The sequence below is a fragment of the Coturnix japonica genome, chromosome 19 (assembly GCF_054131305.1).
Source record: "Coturnix japonica strain WE chromosome 19, WE-NBRP24, whole genome shotgun sequence".
In the NCBI taxonomy this organism is placed as follows: domain Eukaryota; kingdom Metazoa; phylum Chordata; class Aves; order Galliformes; family Phasianidae; genus Coturnix; species Coturnix japonica.
Window position 1 is genome coordinate 10,829,581 of NC_140681.1, and position 13,246 is coordinate 10,842,826.

The 13,246-nt window shown below is 59.3% G+C and overlaps 2 protein-coding genes across 3 annotated transcripts; one reads left to right on the plus strand and one right to left on the minus strand.

Annotated features, from left to right (window-relative positions):
• Positions 1-560: 560 nt before the first annotated feature.
• Positions 561-8,875, minus strand: XKR7 (XK related 7). The gene is made up of 3 exons (XM_015881784.3): positions 8,300-8,875; positions 3,910-4,109; positions 561-3,805 (listed from the first exon to the last, which is right to left on the minus strand). The coding sequence occupies exons 1-3, from the start codon at positions 8,728-8,730 to the stop codon at positions 2,853-2,855; spliced, it is 1,584 nt and encodes a 527-aa protein (XP_015737270.2). The 5' UTR covers positions 8,731-8,875; the 3' UTR covers positions 561-2,852.
• A 2,782-nt stretch (positions 8,876-11,657) lies between these two features.
• On the plus strand, positions 11,658-13,113 carry PDRG1 (p53 and DNA damage regulated 1). Of its 2 annotated transcripts, XM_015882029.2 has the most exons (5): positions 11,658-11,764; positions 11,840-11,915; positions 11,993-12,067; positions 12,231-12,311; positions 12,703-13,113. In XM_015882029.2, exons 1-5 carry the CDS (start codon positions 11,681-11,683, stop codon positions 12,783-12,785), a joined length of 399 nt encoding a protein of 132 aa, XP_015737515.2. In that variant the 5' UTR covers positions 11,658-11,680; the 3' UTR covers positions 12,786-13,113. The 2 variants fall into 2 exon arrangements, with proteins under 2 accessions (XP_015737515.2, XP_085376567.1); XM_085520441.1 differs by lacking the exon at positions 11,993-12,067.
• The last annotated feature ends 133 nt before the right edge of the window (positions 13,114-13,246 follow it).

The following is a 13,246-nucleotide window of genomic DNA, read 5'->3' on the forward strand; positions in this document are numbered from 1 at the left end:
TAGTATGAGACTGGGATGGAACTGAGATGGGGACTGGTACAAGACAGTGGCTGTGACTGGTATAGGGCTGGGACTAAAGTGGCCCTGGGCTGGGTCTGGGTCAGGACCAGGTCCAGAACCAAGGCTTGGGTGCCTGTACACTATGCAGCAGATCAGACCCTTCCCCTCACTGCCACAGGGACCCCATGGACCCCTGTCTGCCCCCCTCCTGGCATGGAGGAGGACTCCATCTTGAGGCCACATGGCAATGCCCCAAACCCTCTGACTCTAGGGCAGTCCATGGACCCCGCTTTGGGTCTGGGGGTCAGACGGGGAATAGGGCCCCTCAGCATACAGGAGGTTGGACCGGGATCACTGGCAACAGGGCTGTGTCCAGCAATTTCCTCCCCAGCACTTCACATCCTGCCCACACACCCCTTCCCTGCCAAAGGCAGCGAGGCCAAGTGCTCCAGGAAGGTGGCACATCCACAGCTGCCCTCAGATGTCCCCAGCATCCTGGGAGCTCCACTGCAGGGCCTTGAGCCTGACTCCAGAAAGGAAAAGGCTCTGGCAGGCAGTGCTTATTGAAATGAATTTAATATCTCATGTTGCAGCAAAATTAAAAATATACAAAAAGTTTGTGGTATACAAAAAAGTCTCGGTCAGACCCCGGTCTCTCGCTCATCCCCTGCCCGCTCCGAGGGTCCCAGAGAAGAAGGTGGCACACAGAGTATTTACAGTACGTGACAGCCGGGCTCCCAGGTCCCAAGCACCGGGGTGGGGGGATGTGGCTGAGACCCTCAGTCCCTGCTGGGGAGAAACAGCCCCAGCCCAAAGCAGCGGGGCCTGGTCCTGGTCTGAGCTGCATCCCCCGTTCCCTGAACTCGGGGTGGTCCCACTGTCCCCCCCAGGGCTGAGGCCTCCCAGAGCTCCCAGCTCTGCCCCAGGCTTGAGCCCTCTTGGTGTAGTTCCAGTAAGCGCCCTTGTCCTGACACCGCTGCCATCATCACTGCTGCCAGCTGGGCTTGGCTGCCCTGGCACTTCCCATCCAGCCAGGCTGGGGAGCCACTGGGCATGGGGGCCATGAGGACAGAGCAGTGGAGTGGCCACATGCCATCCCACACTGCCCCACACCGCAACCCCTGCCCTGATCCCAACATGGGACCAGCCCAGGGCTGAGGGTACCGTGGCATGAGTGCATAGAAAAGAGTCCCTATGACCTGTGCCCCTGGGAAGGGCACGGGCTGCACCTCAGCCCAGGTGGCGTGGCTCCACAAGGTGGTTACAGTCACAGGGCTGTGACACCCAGCACCAGCACGGTACTGGTATGGCACCAGCACAGCAGCTACTTGGTGGCTGGGAGGCTCCCAGCTGCTGGTACCCGGCTGCCCCATTCCCAGCTGGCTCCCATCTTCCCATCACACTTCCCTGAGGATAATGGCCGCCTTCTCTGCTGGGACGTAGCCAGGGCTGCCCTGGGGTTCGGTGGGACAGAGTGGGATTTTTTTTGCCCATTCCTAGTGATAGGGGAGGAGTGAGGGTCACAGGGGGGGCCCAGCCCGCTGCCCAGACCCAGCTCTGCTCTATGCCCTCCTCCAGAAAGGTTCCGAGGCATTCAGATAGCACCAGTTAGCACCAGTGACCCCACATGGCCCACCCCAGCCTGCAGTCATCCCCCAAGCTACAGAGAAATGGGAAAGAAAAGCAATGCAGCCCGATGGGCACCTCCCAGCACCATGGGACACCACGGGTGCACCGGGGCTGGGGGAAGGCACCGGGGCTGTGGGGGGCTCTGGGTGGGATGTGTGCCCAGGGGGCAGCAGCTCTGCCCTGCGAACCCAGCTGCAAACACACACACACACACACACATACACACAGACATGGAGCACAAACACAGGGTGGGGGTACATTCAGCACAGCCCTTAGGGCAGGGGGAACTGCGGGCTGGGACCGAGCCACGCACACATTCAAATGCAGAGCCCAGGGCAGTCCTGCTCCTCCGGGGAGGCAGTAGGGGGCTGGGGGCATCATCCTGGCTCAGGTTCCCACCGCTGAGCTGGGGGAGGGCTGATGCTGATGGGGGATGAATGGAGATGCTCCCGGCTGGGGAATGGAGGGGAGAATGAATGAGGGTAAATGCGATTTTGGGGAGCCCCAGGGCACATCACCACTGCCCTATACAGCCCTCCCAGTGCCAGCCAGGCCCTGCCCCACCAGCATCAGTGGAGGTAGAAAATGTCGCACAGAATGTCACCCATCTGGTGAAAACCAACACAATGCGATGAAGTGGTTCCCAGGAGGGCAGGAGGGGGTGGAGAGGTGCTGTGCCCCCACCACTGGCCTCAGGGCCAGAGTCTGTGCCCCTTGCATGGAGCAGTGACCCCTGGGGTGGGGGAACGGCTGGAGCATCTGTGGGGGAATTGTGTCTGAGATGAAGGGGAATGTGGGAGGGGGGACTGCCCTGGCCCTATTCCACACACTCCCTGGGGTTGACAGGAGCCCCAGATTCCAGTACAGCCCCATTCCACGCACCTCAGCCCCATGGCTCTCCCCCAGCACCCACATTCTCCACATTCCCCCGTGCCATGTCCCGCTGTGCCCAAAGCCCCTCATCAAAGCGGGGTCCCTGCTGCCCCCGTGCACCTCACAGCCCCATCCTGTGCCACCGACCAGGCGGCTCAGGCACAGGTGAGGTATTTTGGCAAGGACGAGCCCCCGGCGTGCAGCCGGCCCGTGGGGGGATAGCACCAAGGGACCTCACCGGCCCCTGCCCGCGGGGCACTCGGCGCGGCCACCCCTCGGTGCCAGCAAACCGAAAAGAAAGGCAAAACGCTGCGAAGAGATGGGACAGCCCTGCAGGGGACGCCCCCGCCCTACACAGTGGTCTCATACTCCAGGAGCTCCTGAGACACTCCAGCCGTGCGGTACTGCAGGCGCGGGGTGCTGGGCGAGGCGTACTCCAGAGCCAGGATGGTCTTTCGCAGGCGCCGGTCGATGAAATGGGCATCCCAGGCTGGATACTTCTTCCTGGGGAGGTCTATGCGGATGACGGGTCCCTCTGTCCGCGGGGTGCGGGTGGCTGGCGGTGTTGGGGCGCAGGGCCGCACCTGGAAGACGGGCACACAGCTGTCCCGCTCCCCTGGAGCCCCTTCCCTCTCCCCCCCTGTAGTCCGCGGCAGTGAGCGCGGGGGGCTGGTGACCGCGTCCACAGGGGAACTCGGAGCTGGGGGTGGCTGCTGACGGAAAATGCAGCCCCCAGAGCTGGGGCCGAACATGGGGCCGTTGGGGTGCAAGAGGCAGTAGTAGATGAACATGAAGAAGATGCCGAGGGCGAAGCTGGAGCTGACCACACAGACAAGGATTAAGGCGTTGAATTCGGACATGGTCTTGCGGTTGTAGTAGAGGAACCAGAGGATGGTGAGGGCAGCGTTCTCCGACAGCGTGATGATGTAGTAGATGCACATGCGGTAGCGGCTCCGTCCCTCCTTGACATTGAACCAACAGAAGATGTAGATGATTCCCACCACCATGTTGTAGATGATCTCCTCCCACTTGGACATGCAGAAGTCCGTCTCGCCCTGGATGATCCAGAAGGTCATGATGCACCAGTGGGTGACGATGAAGATGCCGAAGTAGAGCTGGAACACGGAGGCGAAGAGGGCAAAGGCGATGGCGCGAGCAGCGATGGTGAAGAGGTGCCAAAGGATCTGCACCACGGCCCCTTTGTAGGACATGGGCATCTTGTCCTCCCGCGAGTCCCGCAGCACCTTCTGGTAGGAGGCGATCATCCACGCCAGGGAGACGAGCGAGGCCGAGGCTGAGAACCCTGCAGGAACAGAGGCCATGAGAATGGGGTGGGGACGAGGAAGGGACCCAGCCATCACCAGGCTGCAGCCCCCTGACCCCTCCCTACCACCTGAAGGTTCCTACCCTGCAACGCCTCGATGTTATTCTGCTGCACCATGATGCTGAGCTGCAGCACCAGCTGTGGTGCGCTCTTCAGGAAGGTCTCCAGCAGCCTCAGCATGCTGATATCCGCGTTCTCAAACATCATCCTCCAGTAGAAGTGGCGGCGGCGGTTCTCGGCCTGCCAGCGGCTCTGCAGCCCCAGGTACAGCGTGCGAAGGTACCTGCATGAGGGGGGAGCATTGAGGACAGCCCCCGCCATGCTTGCATCCCACAGCTATGCCCCGTGGTGCTGCCATCCTGCTGCAACATGGCACATCCCTCCCATCCGAGGCCGTGGAGACCCTCATGCAGCAGGTGAGAGGCAGCAGGGATGCTGCACATGGTGCTGGTGCCAAGCCACTACCATCCAGCCCTGTGCTCCCCTCTTCCCAGCAAAGGGTCTCATTCCTTCCCCCAGCCATGACCCCAATCTTCATCTCCTGCACATTTCAGGTGTCCTGCTCGCAGCCCATCACTGTGCCAGGCTGCTTCTCAAAGGGGATATTTTGGTCCTGGCTGGCTCACAGCCCAACCTGCCTGCCCTGGGCAGAGGAAGGAGGGAGCAGGAGGACCAGCTGGTCGTGCAGGGTGCCCACAGGGAGCTACCGTGTCGGTGTTGCCTCGGCTCTTGGCAGGACTGAGGGCCTGGACACAACCATATGGTCTGTGCTTGGGGTCAGTGGAGCCATGCGTGGCACCGACGCACGCACCACTGAGTCACCGGGAGCCCTCCCCAAGGCAACAGGCCAACAAGGCTCAGGGAAATGCCGTGTCCTTTGTAGGGAACACATGTACTGAGGAGGGGAAACAGGGACGGATGTGCCCAGGCTGCTCCACACCGACTGCTCTCAGGTTTGGTAGGAGAAAAAGGAGACAAATGAGTACAAAAACAGAAAGATTAAGCAAAAGGAAGTCAGACCATAAAGCTCCCTCCCAGCCTAGTAAAAATGTCACACAAACTGATGGCCTTTATAACAGATCCATAAAATGCTGTCAGTCGACTCCATTAGCCCGTGAGCACTGGGAGAAGCCCTGATCCCAGCACTTTCAGCTCATCCATCAGCAGGAGGAAGCAGAAGCCAGCCCTGCTCCCTCTGTGGCCATGTCCCAGTGCCTCCCACATCAGTGACCGCTACAGGACTGGTGCAGGGTTGGGGGCTGCATGGCCTAGAGAAGGGGGGGGGGGGGCATCAGCTGTTGCGATCCAGACCCCAAAGCCACCCTGCTGCCACCACCATCTGCTCCTACAGCATGCAGGAGGGAAGGCAGCGACACCAACCTCACAGGGCTCCTGGTGATGCTTGGCAGGGGCACGGGGTGTCGGTGCAGCACTGCCTGCAGCATCCTCCAAAGCTGCCTCCGTCACCTTCCTGCCAGGCTCCATCACCCTTCTGCCCTGCTCCAGCAACCTCTGTCCTGGCTCACACAAAGTCAGGGCAGCCCAAGGGCCCTGCTGCAGCCAGGACTCAGCCGGGCTGATTTCAGCCTTCCCATCTGGCTTCTCCCTCTCCACATCCCTGCTCCGTATGGCTCCTTCTGCAGCCTCTCCTCTCTGGAGAAGAGCCCAGTGCCGGGTGGTGACGGCCACATCCTGCAGGGCTGTGCCATGAGCCAGTGCTGGAGGGGTTGGGGTGGCCAAAAAGAGCAGCAGGAGCAGAGGGAAACTGGGGGGACACAGTCTGAGCTCTGCCAACCCATCCCTGAGAACCTCCCAGAGACTTTTGAGCACTGGCAGCCAAACATGACGTCCCTAGTTGCAAATTATACCATTTCCATCCAGCACCACAGTGTTATTGGGGTGGGGCTGGGGAACCACACACACCCCCATCTGCGGCTCCTCACCGCTCCACAAGTGGCCCTCAGACCCCCCTGCTTTCCATGGGGCACAGTTATCCTCCCACCTTCCTGTCAGCTCATTAAACTGAGATTTCATCTGCCATCAACTTGCCAGAATGAAATGCTGATTCCTATTTGTTATGCATTTGATCACGCCGTTTGTGTTTCAGCCCAGGAAAAGATCCCCGCGCGCTGACGGAGCACCGCCAGGTTTTTATGAACTGAGAGCAGCAGCAGCTGCATGAGAAATACAGAATCAATTACTTTAAAAAAAAAAAAAAAAATCATTTAATTTTCAAAAAAACTGATGATGAGGCAGAAACCAACCGAGGGAGCTCTTAGGGCTAATTACCACCTCCTTTGTATTAAAAAGCCCAATCTGACAGAAATCTCTATGGAGGGTTGGGGTAGCAGTGGAGGCAGCAGGTCTGTTTGCTCACCCCTAGCACCACAGCACTGGCCCACAGTCATCAGCCATCTCACAGCCTTAACACAGCCCTCAAACCATCTCCTCTTGATGCCTGTGGTCCCACTGTCATCCAGGTTTGCAAAGGCTGGGAGAAAAGCAGAGTCTTAATCCTAACTTTCATGCCAATCCTAACCCTAACCCTGGCTCTTCCAATGCCAGAGGCCATCATCCTCAGGTGAGAAGCCACAGGACCTCCCCTCCCACACCATCTGAGAGTGAACAATAGAGGGTGTGAATTTTTTGGCAGGTAATTTGAGATATCGTCCCTCATCACCTTATTAAAACAAGGAGAAAATTGCTTTCCTGTTGCAGCCATGCCAATCCACGACACAGCCCACAAAGATGAGCCACTGGGGAGAGCCTCATGTGCAGACCAATGCCCAGCCACCATGCAGGCCATGGTCCCTTGGGTGCCCCCTTCCCTGTATCCCCACCTCATCCTGATTTCAGGGCTCTGGGGTGCATCTGGGGCCATGCAGGGATTGATTGGGGTGGATGAGAGCTGCCAAGGGAATTACAGTGGCCCTAGCTATAGGGCTGGATAAATGCAGGAAGGGAGGCATGAGCAGGGAGGACCTAACATTATGGCCAAGGAAAAGCCTTCCTTCCACATGCAGTGTTTATTTGGCTATAATTTAACACTTCTTAAACTGTCACATCCACCTGCTCCGGATCCAGTCTCACTAATGGGTTTAGCGAACTGCATTTAACTGGTCACCCGAGCAAATCCCAAATCCTTGGATTAGAAAGAGCCTCAGCTGCAGCTTGAAACCAGCGTGTCCTGGAGGGTCAGTGCTGTGAGTTACCACTTTAATTGGCTTAGGAGCCTGCAGCAGAAAGGAGACTGTGGCTGACTCAACTGGGAGCAAAACCCAACCTGACTCCAGCCAAACCCGGATAATTGTTTACCAGGACCTGGGGATCTCATCCTCCCTTCCAGCTTCCCCAGTACACCCAGAGGGGGATCACTCCCACCACACCAAGAGCTGGACTGAGAGAATGGGAGGCAGGCAGGGAGGGAAGGACAGGAGCTGCTCACGCAGAGCACATTGCATTGTGAAACAAAGTTAGAGATCCACACAGCATCCCAAGAAAAGCAGCAGAGAAGCACATGCAGACAACAACAAGGAGAGCAGCCTCTGTGCCACAGTAGCTCAGGAGGGAAAGCAGCACCAAAACAGGACCAAGAGCATCGCTTGCTCAGGGCATTGTTTCAGGAATATGCCATTGTCTGCACTCCCCTCCCAGCATCTCAAGGCATCAGCTCCATTGCAGAGCAGAGGATGGAGCTCAGCAGAGCTGGGAGGGAGCGGAACTGGCTCCATCACACAGGGAAAGAAGGTGCTCAGACGGAAACGAGCGTGCCAAGAAACCACCAGCTTTGGAAGAGGGTGCAGAGGAGCGTGCAAAGGGGCTCAAGTCTGCTCTGGGCCAACTGCTGCTCATTCTGCCTGCAGGGCCAGCTGGGCAGGGAGCAGAAATGCAGCCCCATGGGGAAACCTGGGGACAACCACTCCCTCCTCGCCCACAGCATCTCAAGAAGGAGCAGGGGAAACCGGAAAGGAGGCTCTGAGCCTGAGGCACTTGGTGCCCAGCAGAAACTACTGCATTTCCCCAGGATGTGGTCCCCATGGTCAGGCAGATGCTCTCACAAGGCTCAGCACCACCCAGAGACAACGGGCCTGTGCCACCCAGCAGGGCTGCAGCCCCTCACACTCTGCCCACGCCCACAGCTCCTGCTCGTAGCCAGGCTCTGCCAGGAGCCCTCCACCCCCTACCCCTTTTGTGGCTGCAGAGGGTCCCACGCCCACCCCAGCTGCACACTGCCATGCCCACCTCCATCCTCCACCTGTGTCCCAGACATCCTCACATGTGTCCTCCATCCTCCCAGCACCTGGGGATCCCCACTCGTGTCCCTACTGTTCTCTGCCCCTCCACCCAGCCCCATCCCATCCCTGCGGCCCCTTCCTTTTACCTCCACACCCGCTCCAACCGCAGCAGCTGGATGCAGCCCTACAGCCCCATCAGGCTCATCCCCTCCCCGTTTCCGTGCCCCCTTTCTTTTACCTCCAGACCTGCCCCAGCTGCAGCAGGTGGATGCAGCCCTGCAGCAACCAGACGCAGAGGCGGCAGCAGCCGCGGCGGCCGCGGGCGCTGTCCTTGGTGCTGCCGGCGCTGTCCTTGGTGCCGACGGCGAAGTCGTACACGAACCACCTGAAGCTGAGCAGCTGCACCACGAGCGAGGGCAGCAGCACGAACAGCAGCGTCAGCCCGAACCACCAGCGCTGCCCCTGCAGGTAGTAGTGGGCCGCCAGCCACAGGTCCGAAGCGCCGTCCGCGAAGCAGACGAGGAGGGCGCACAGCACCCAGCAGCCGTCCCGCAGCCGGTACCGCTGGGCCGGGGGTGTCGCGCCGCCCGCCCGCCGCCCTCCGCCGCTCTCCGGGCTCTCCAGCCTCACGGCCGGGCCGCCGCCGCCGCCGTCCGACTTCGCGGCCATGTTGTCGGGGGAGAGGAGGAGAAAGGAGGGAGCGGGAGAGACTTCCGGAGGGAGGACGGAGCCGCCGAGCCCGCCCCGGCAGCTCCCGCCCCCCGCCCGGCCTCGCCCCGCTCCCTCCGGCCGGGCCCTGCCGCCCCGCACCGGCACCGGCCCCGCCGCTCCCCCCGCCGGCAGCTCCTCACACCGGCCCCGCCCCGGCCCCGCCGCTCCCCCTCTCCCGGAAAGGGCAGCGCCCCGCGGGCGCCTCCCCCTGCCCGGACCCCGGGCGGCCCCGCCGCAGGATGAATGTCCGGCCCCGCTGACCGTGTGCCTCCGCAAAGCCTGCCCGGGGGTCCGGCCCCGAATGGGTTCGGGTGGTGAGAGCCAGGGCCAGGGTGGACAAAGGTGCTGTGAGGTGGAGACACAGAGACATAGGGACACAGAGACACAGACACATGGGGACATAGGGATCACGAGGACTCAAGGACATTGGGACACGGGGACATAGGCCACCACGCTCCCACCCAAGGCAGCCAAGGAGGGAAGAAGGCAGCTGCTGGGGCTGCTTCCCCCAGCACCTGGAGCCCACTGGGCTGAGACCAAGCCCAGCCATGGGGAAATCCTCTGAGGAGCCTCATAACCCGGCCATACGCCAAGGTCTGTGTATGGACCTGGCTCTCCCCCTCCACGTCTCCATTTGCTGCCCATCAGTGTTCAGATGCAGCGTGTCCTGAGCATCCCTTGTCGTGGGGTACAGGGAGCATGGAGCCAGCATCCCCGGCAGTGCTTAGAGACCCACAGAGGAGGGAAAGGGGCTCTTTGCTTCTTTGCAGGGTGTCTCCAGGGAGAATGATAGCATGGAGGCAGCTGTCTCTTTACAGCAGCCTCAGCCTCTCTCTGCTGGCTGTGTTTCAGCCTGCCAGGCTCACCCAAGCACGGCTGCTGCTGGAGGAGCCAAGCGCGTGGATGGAGCCTGGCCCACGGTACGCACACTGCAGCACGGAGTGAGGGGGAGTCTGTTTTATCCCAGGAAACGCAGCCAACTTTCCAACTCCGTCTCACATAGTGGCAAGGGAGGCTGGGGAGAGCCTGGGTTGCTGGTGCATAAAGCCCAGGGAATGTGCTGTGGGAGGAAGGCATTGGGCAGCCCAGGGGAGCAGAGGCTCCCTGTGATGTGCATGTATTAGTATGGGCAATGCGACTTAAATGCCACCTAACCTTGAGATGCTCCTGATAGATCCCCTCCACAAACACCCAGCTGGGGGATGGGATGCTGCCCACATCCCAGGAGGAAAGGAACAGAGCCTTGGCTGTGCAGAGGTGGGGGAAGTGCTGCTGGTGCAGAGGGGTCTGAGTGCTGAACATGGGAGTCCAGGCTGGTTCCATAACTCTCAGGTGATGGTGGACACAGCTCCAGGACAAGGGGAAAGCAGGGGGAGGAGGGATCCCCTCCTCCACAAACCCTGAAACGCTGCCTCCAAAGCGGAGCTGAACATCCAAAGCCTGCATGCGAGGTGACTGTGGTTTGATGTCTGATTTATCTTAACAGCAGACCCTGGCAATCACAGGGAAAGATGAGAAGGAAAAAAAACCCACCCCATAAACATCCCTGAAGCCTTCCTGTGCAGCTGTCAGCAGGCAGGCAGGGAGGGTTCTGAGCTGCATAAATGAAAGTGATTCAAGGAAGAAAGAAAAAGGAACGTGATGAAACCCAAACCTTCTCTTTATGCCACAAAATACAGACAGATGCAAACCATCCCATAGCAGCGAGTGGATGACCACATGCTCTGTCTGCACAGGTTCCCAGGAGGGCACATAAACATGCAATCAATCTGAACGAGCCTCCAGCCTTCAGGCTGAGTCCAGCTTCCAGGCAAGCAGCTTTCCTACGGCGCCGGGTCCAGGAGAAGGAAGGCTGTGATGATTTGCATCTGGCTCAGGGCCTGCTGTGGGAGAGGCCTGCAGAGCATGGCACCAGCAGCCATCATTGCCTTGGGAATGTTTTCCAGGTGCCCAAAGCTTTGTGATGCCTCCTGCCACAGCTCAGCTGCAGCTCCCATGCAACCCTCTGTGTGGCCACGGTAAACCCACAGCCTTTATTTTGCTGTGAGCTGCTGAGTAGCACTGCCTGCTTCAAGGGTGGACATCAGGCTTCTCTCTGCTACTGCTGTCACGTAGAATGTGATGGCTCGAGGTGGAAGGGACCTCAAGGATCATCGAGCTCCAAGTCCCCACTAGGACGGGGTTGGATGCAGACGGGCAGTGCTCATTTCCACCACTTCACTGGGCACCTTCTTCTTTCAGCACACTCTGCCACAGACCGAGATCTCTCCCGTTAACTGTCACAAACGACTTTACGAGATTAAGGCCGGTAATCTTCCGATCTGCTTAATCTTCCTCCGAGGATTATTTGCGCACCGAGAGCTTCGCTCCTGGCAGCCACAGAACCACAGAACACCCCGGGATGGAAGCAATGACTGAACCCAACCCCCAGCTCCACCAGGGGAGCCCTGAAATCTCACCCCGTGTTTCAGAGCCGCCCCACAGCACTGCCTGGCCAATTCACATACAGAACCACAGAATGAGCCGGGTTGGAAGGGACCTCAAGGATCATGTAGTTCCAACCCCCTGCCTGGCAGGGCCACCAAACATACACCTTTACTACATCAGGTTGCCCAGGGCCCCGTCCAACCTGGCCTTGAACACCTCCAAGTTCGGGGCATCCACAACCTCCCTGTGCAGCCTGTTCCAGGGCCTGACCACTCTCCTAGTGAAGAACTTCCCCCTAACATCCAACCTAAATCTTCCCTCTTTTAGCTTAAAACCATTTCCCCGTGTCCTGCTATTGTCAGCAATTGACACTGCAATTCCCGCAGTGTCCACACGGGGGCGCTCTATGCGGAACTCCGGAGCGCGGCCGCTGCTGCCGCCCGGCGGGGAGCGGGGATGGGACGGGGCGGAGCGGCCCGACATGGCGCGGGACCCGGCCTTTGTGCTGCGCTACCTGGCCGAGGTGGAGGAGCTGGCCGAGGACGTGCTGGCCGCACGGCAGCAGGTGAGACCCGACCCGGTTCGTCCCGACAACCCCCGACCCCCTCTTTTATCCCCATCCCCTCCCGTCTCTTCGCAGATCGTCGATCTGGACGTGAAGCGGAACCGGAACCGCGAGGCGCTGCGGGCGCTGCATAAAGACCCGGAGCCGGACGGTGAGTCCCGGAGCTCGGCCGGGATCGGGGCGGTGTGTGCGGGGCAGAGCGCTGAGCACGGCTGGTCCTCACTGCAGGGAAAGCCATGGTGTGCTTCGGGAGCACCTTCATCGAGCTGCACAAGGCCAAGGCCAAGGAGATGCTGCAGAGCGGTACGGAGGGATCTGCTCACCCCGAGGAGCTCGGAGCTAAAACAGAGCAATGCTGCCGTCCTGCCCTGCTCACACTGCCCGGCAGGGTCTCTGTTGGTCCCTTGTTCAACCCCGGTCCCCATGTCACGGGTTAACCCCCTTATTCTTGCCTTTCTATTTTCAGATCAGGAACAGCTGGATGAGGAGATAAACAACCTCCGGAAAGAGCTGCGTGTGAAGGTCAACCGTCTCTTTGAAGCTCAAGGTAAAACACTCCTGGTCTTGAACCCCAACAGCAAAGGTCTGGCTGCAGATGCTGGGGAGAAGTCAATGTGTGAGTGCTGCCGGGGCTGCTCCTCCTCACGCTCTGTCATTCCCTCCCTATCCTGGTAAAGCTGTCAGCCAGCAGCGTGCTGGATGCACACAGCAACAACCAGGGTGGATATTAGGAACATTTGGTTCTCCATCACCATCCCTGCAGGCAACCCAGCACCGCAGGGATGTGGCACTGAGGGATGTGGGCAGGGTTGGGTTTCATGATCTCAGGGCTCTTTTCCAACCTTCATGATGCTGAGAGCCATCATTGCTGTGTGGTTTCACATGGAATGCTTCATGTGTCTTATAGCAAAACCCCAACGTTCTGCACATCCCTACAGGTAAACCTGAGCTGAAGGGATTTAACCTGAACCCCATGAGTGCAGACGAAATGAAACTGATCAATCGCATCCTGGAAGGCTGAGACAGCCCTGCCACCACCACAACCGTGTGCAAGCACTGCTCAGCCTGCCATGGTCGGGTATCACTCACAGCATTTGCACTGCATCAGACACAGCCTGTAGGATTTCCAACTCTCCTGCATTGCTGGAGCCTCTCCTAAAGAACCTGGTGGGCACAGGGAAGGATACAGCTCCTCAGCTGTAATTCTGGCTGTAAACTCTCCCCACTCCTTGCTGCCGGTGGCAGAGCAGTGCTGAGGCAACTGCTGGAACAGTGGCTTATTCACAGCCTCTGACAAACACCCGCCTGCAAGGGGGATTATTAAAACCAGCACTGTGGGGCATTCCTAACTCTGTGTGTGTGTTTGTTGTTGGGTTTGTTATGTGAGAGCTTCTGTAGTTTGGCTGCAGAGCGAGTTCACTGCAGTGTCAGGAACAGAAGTAGGAGGAATTGTAAATGTACAGCGTGCCCAGAGTATAGAAG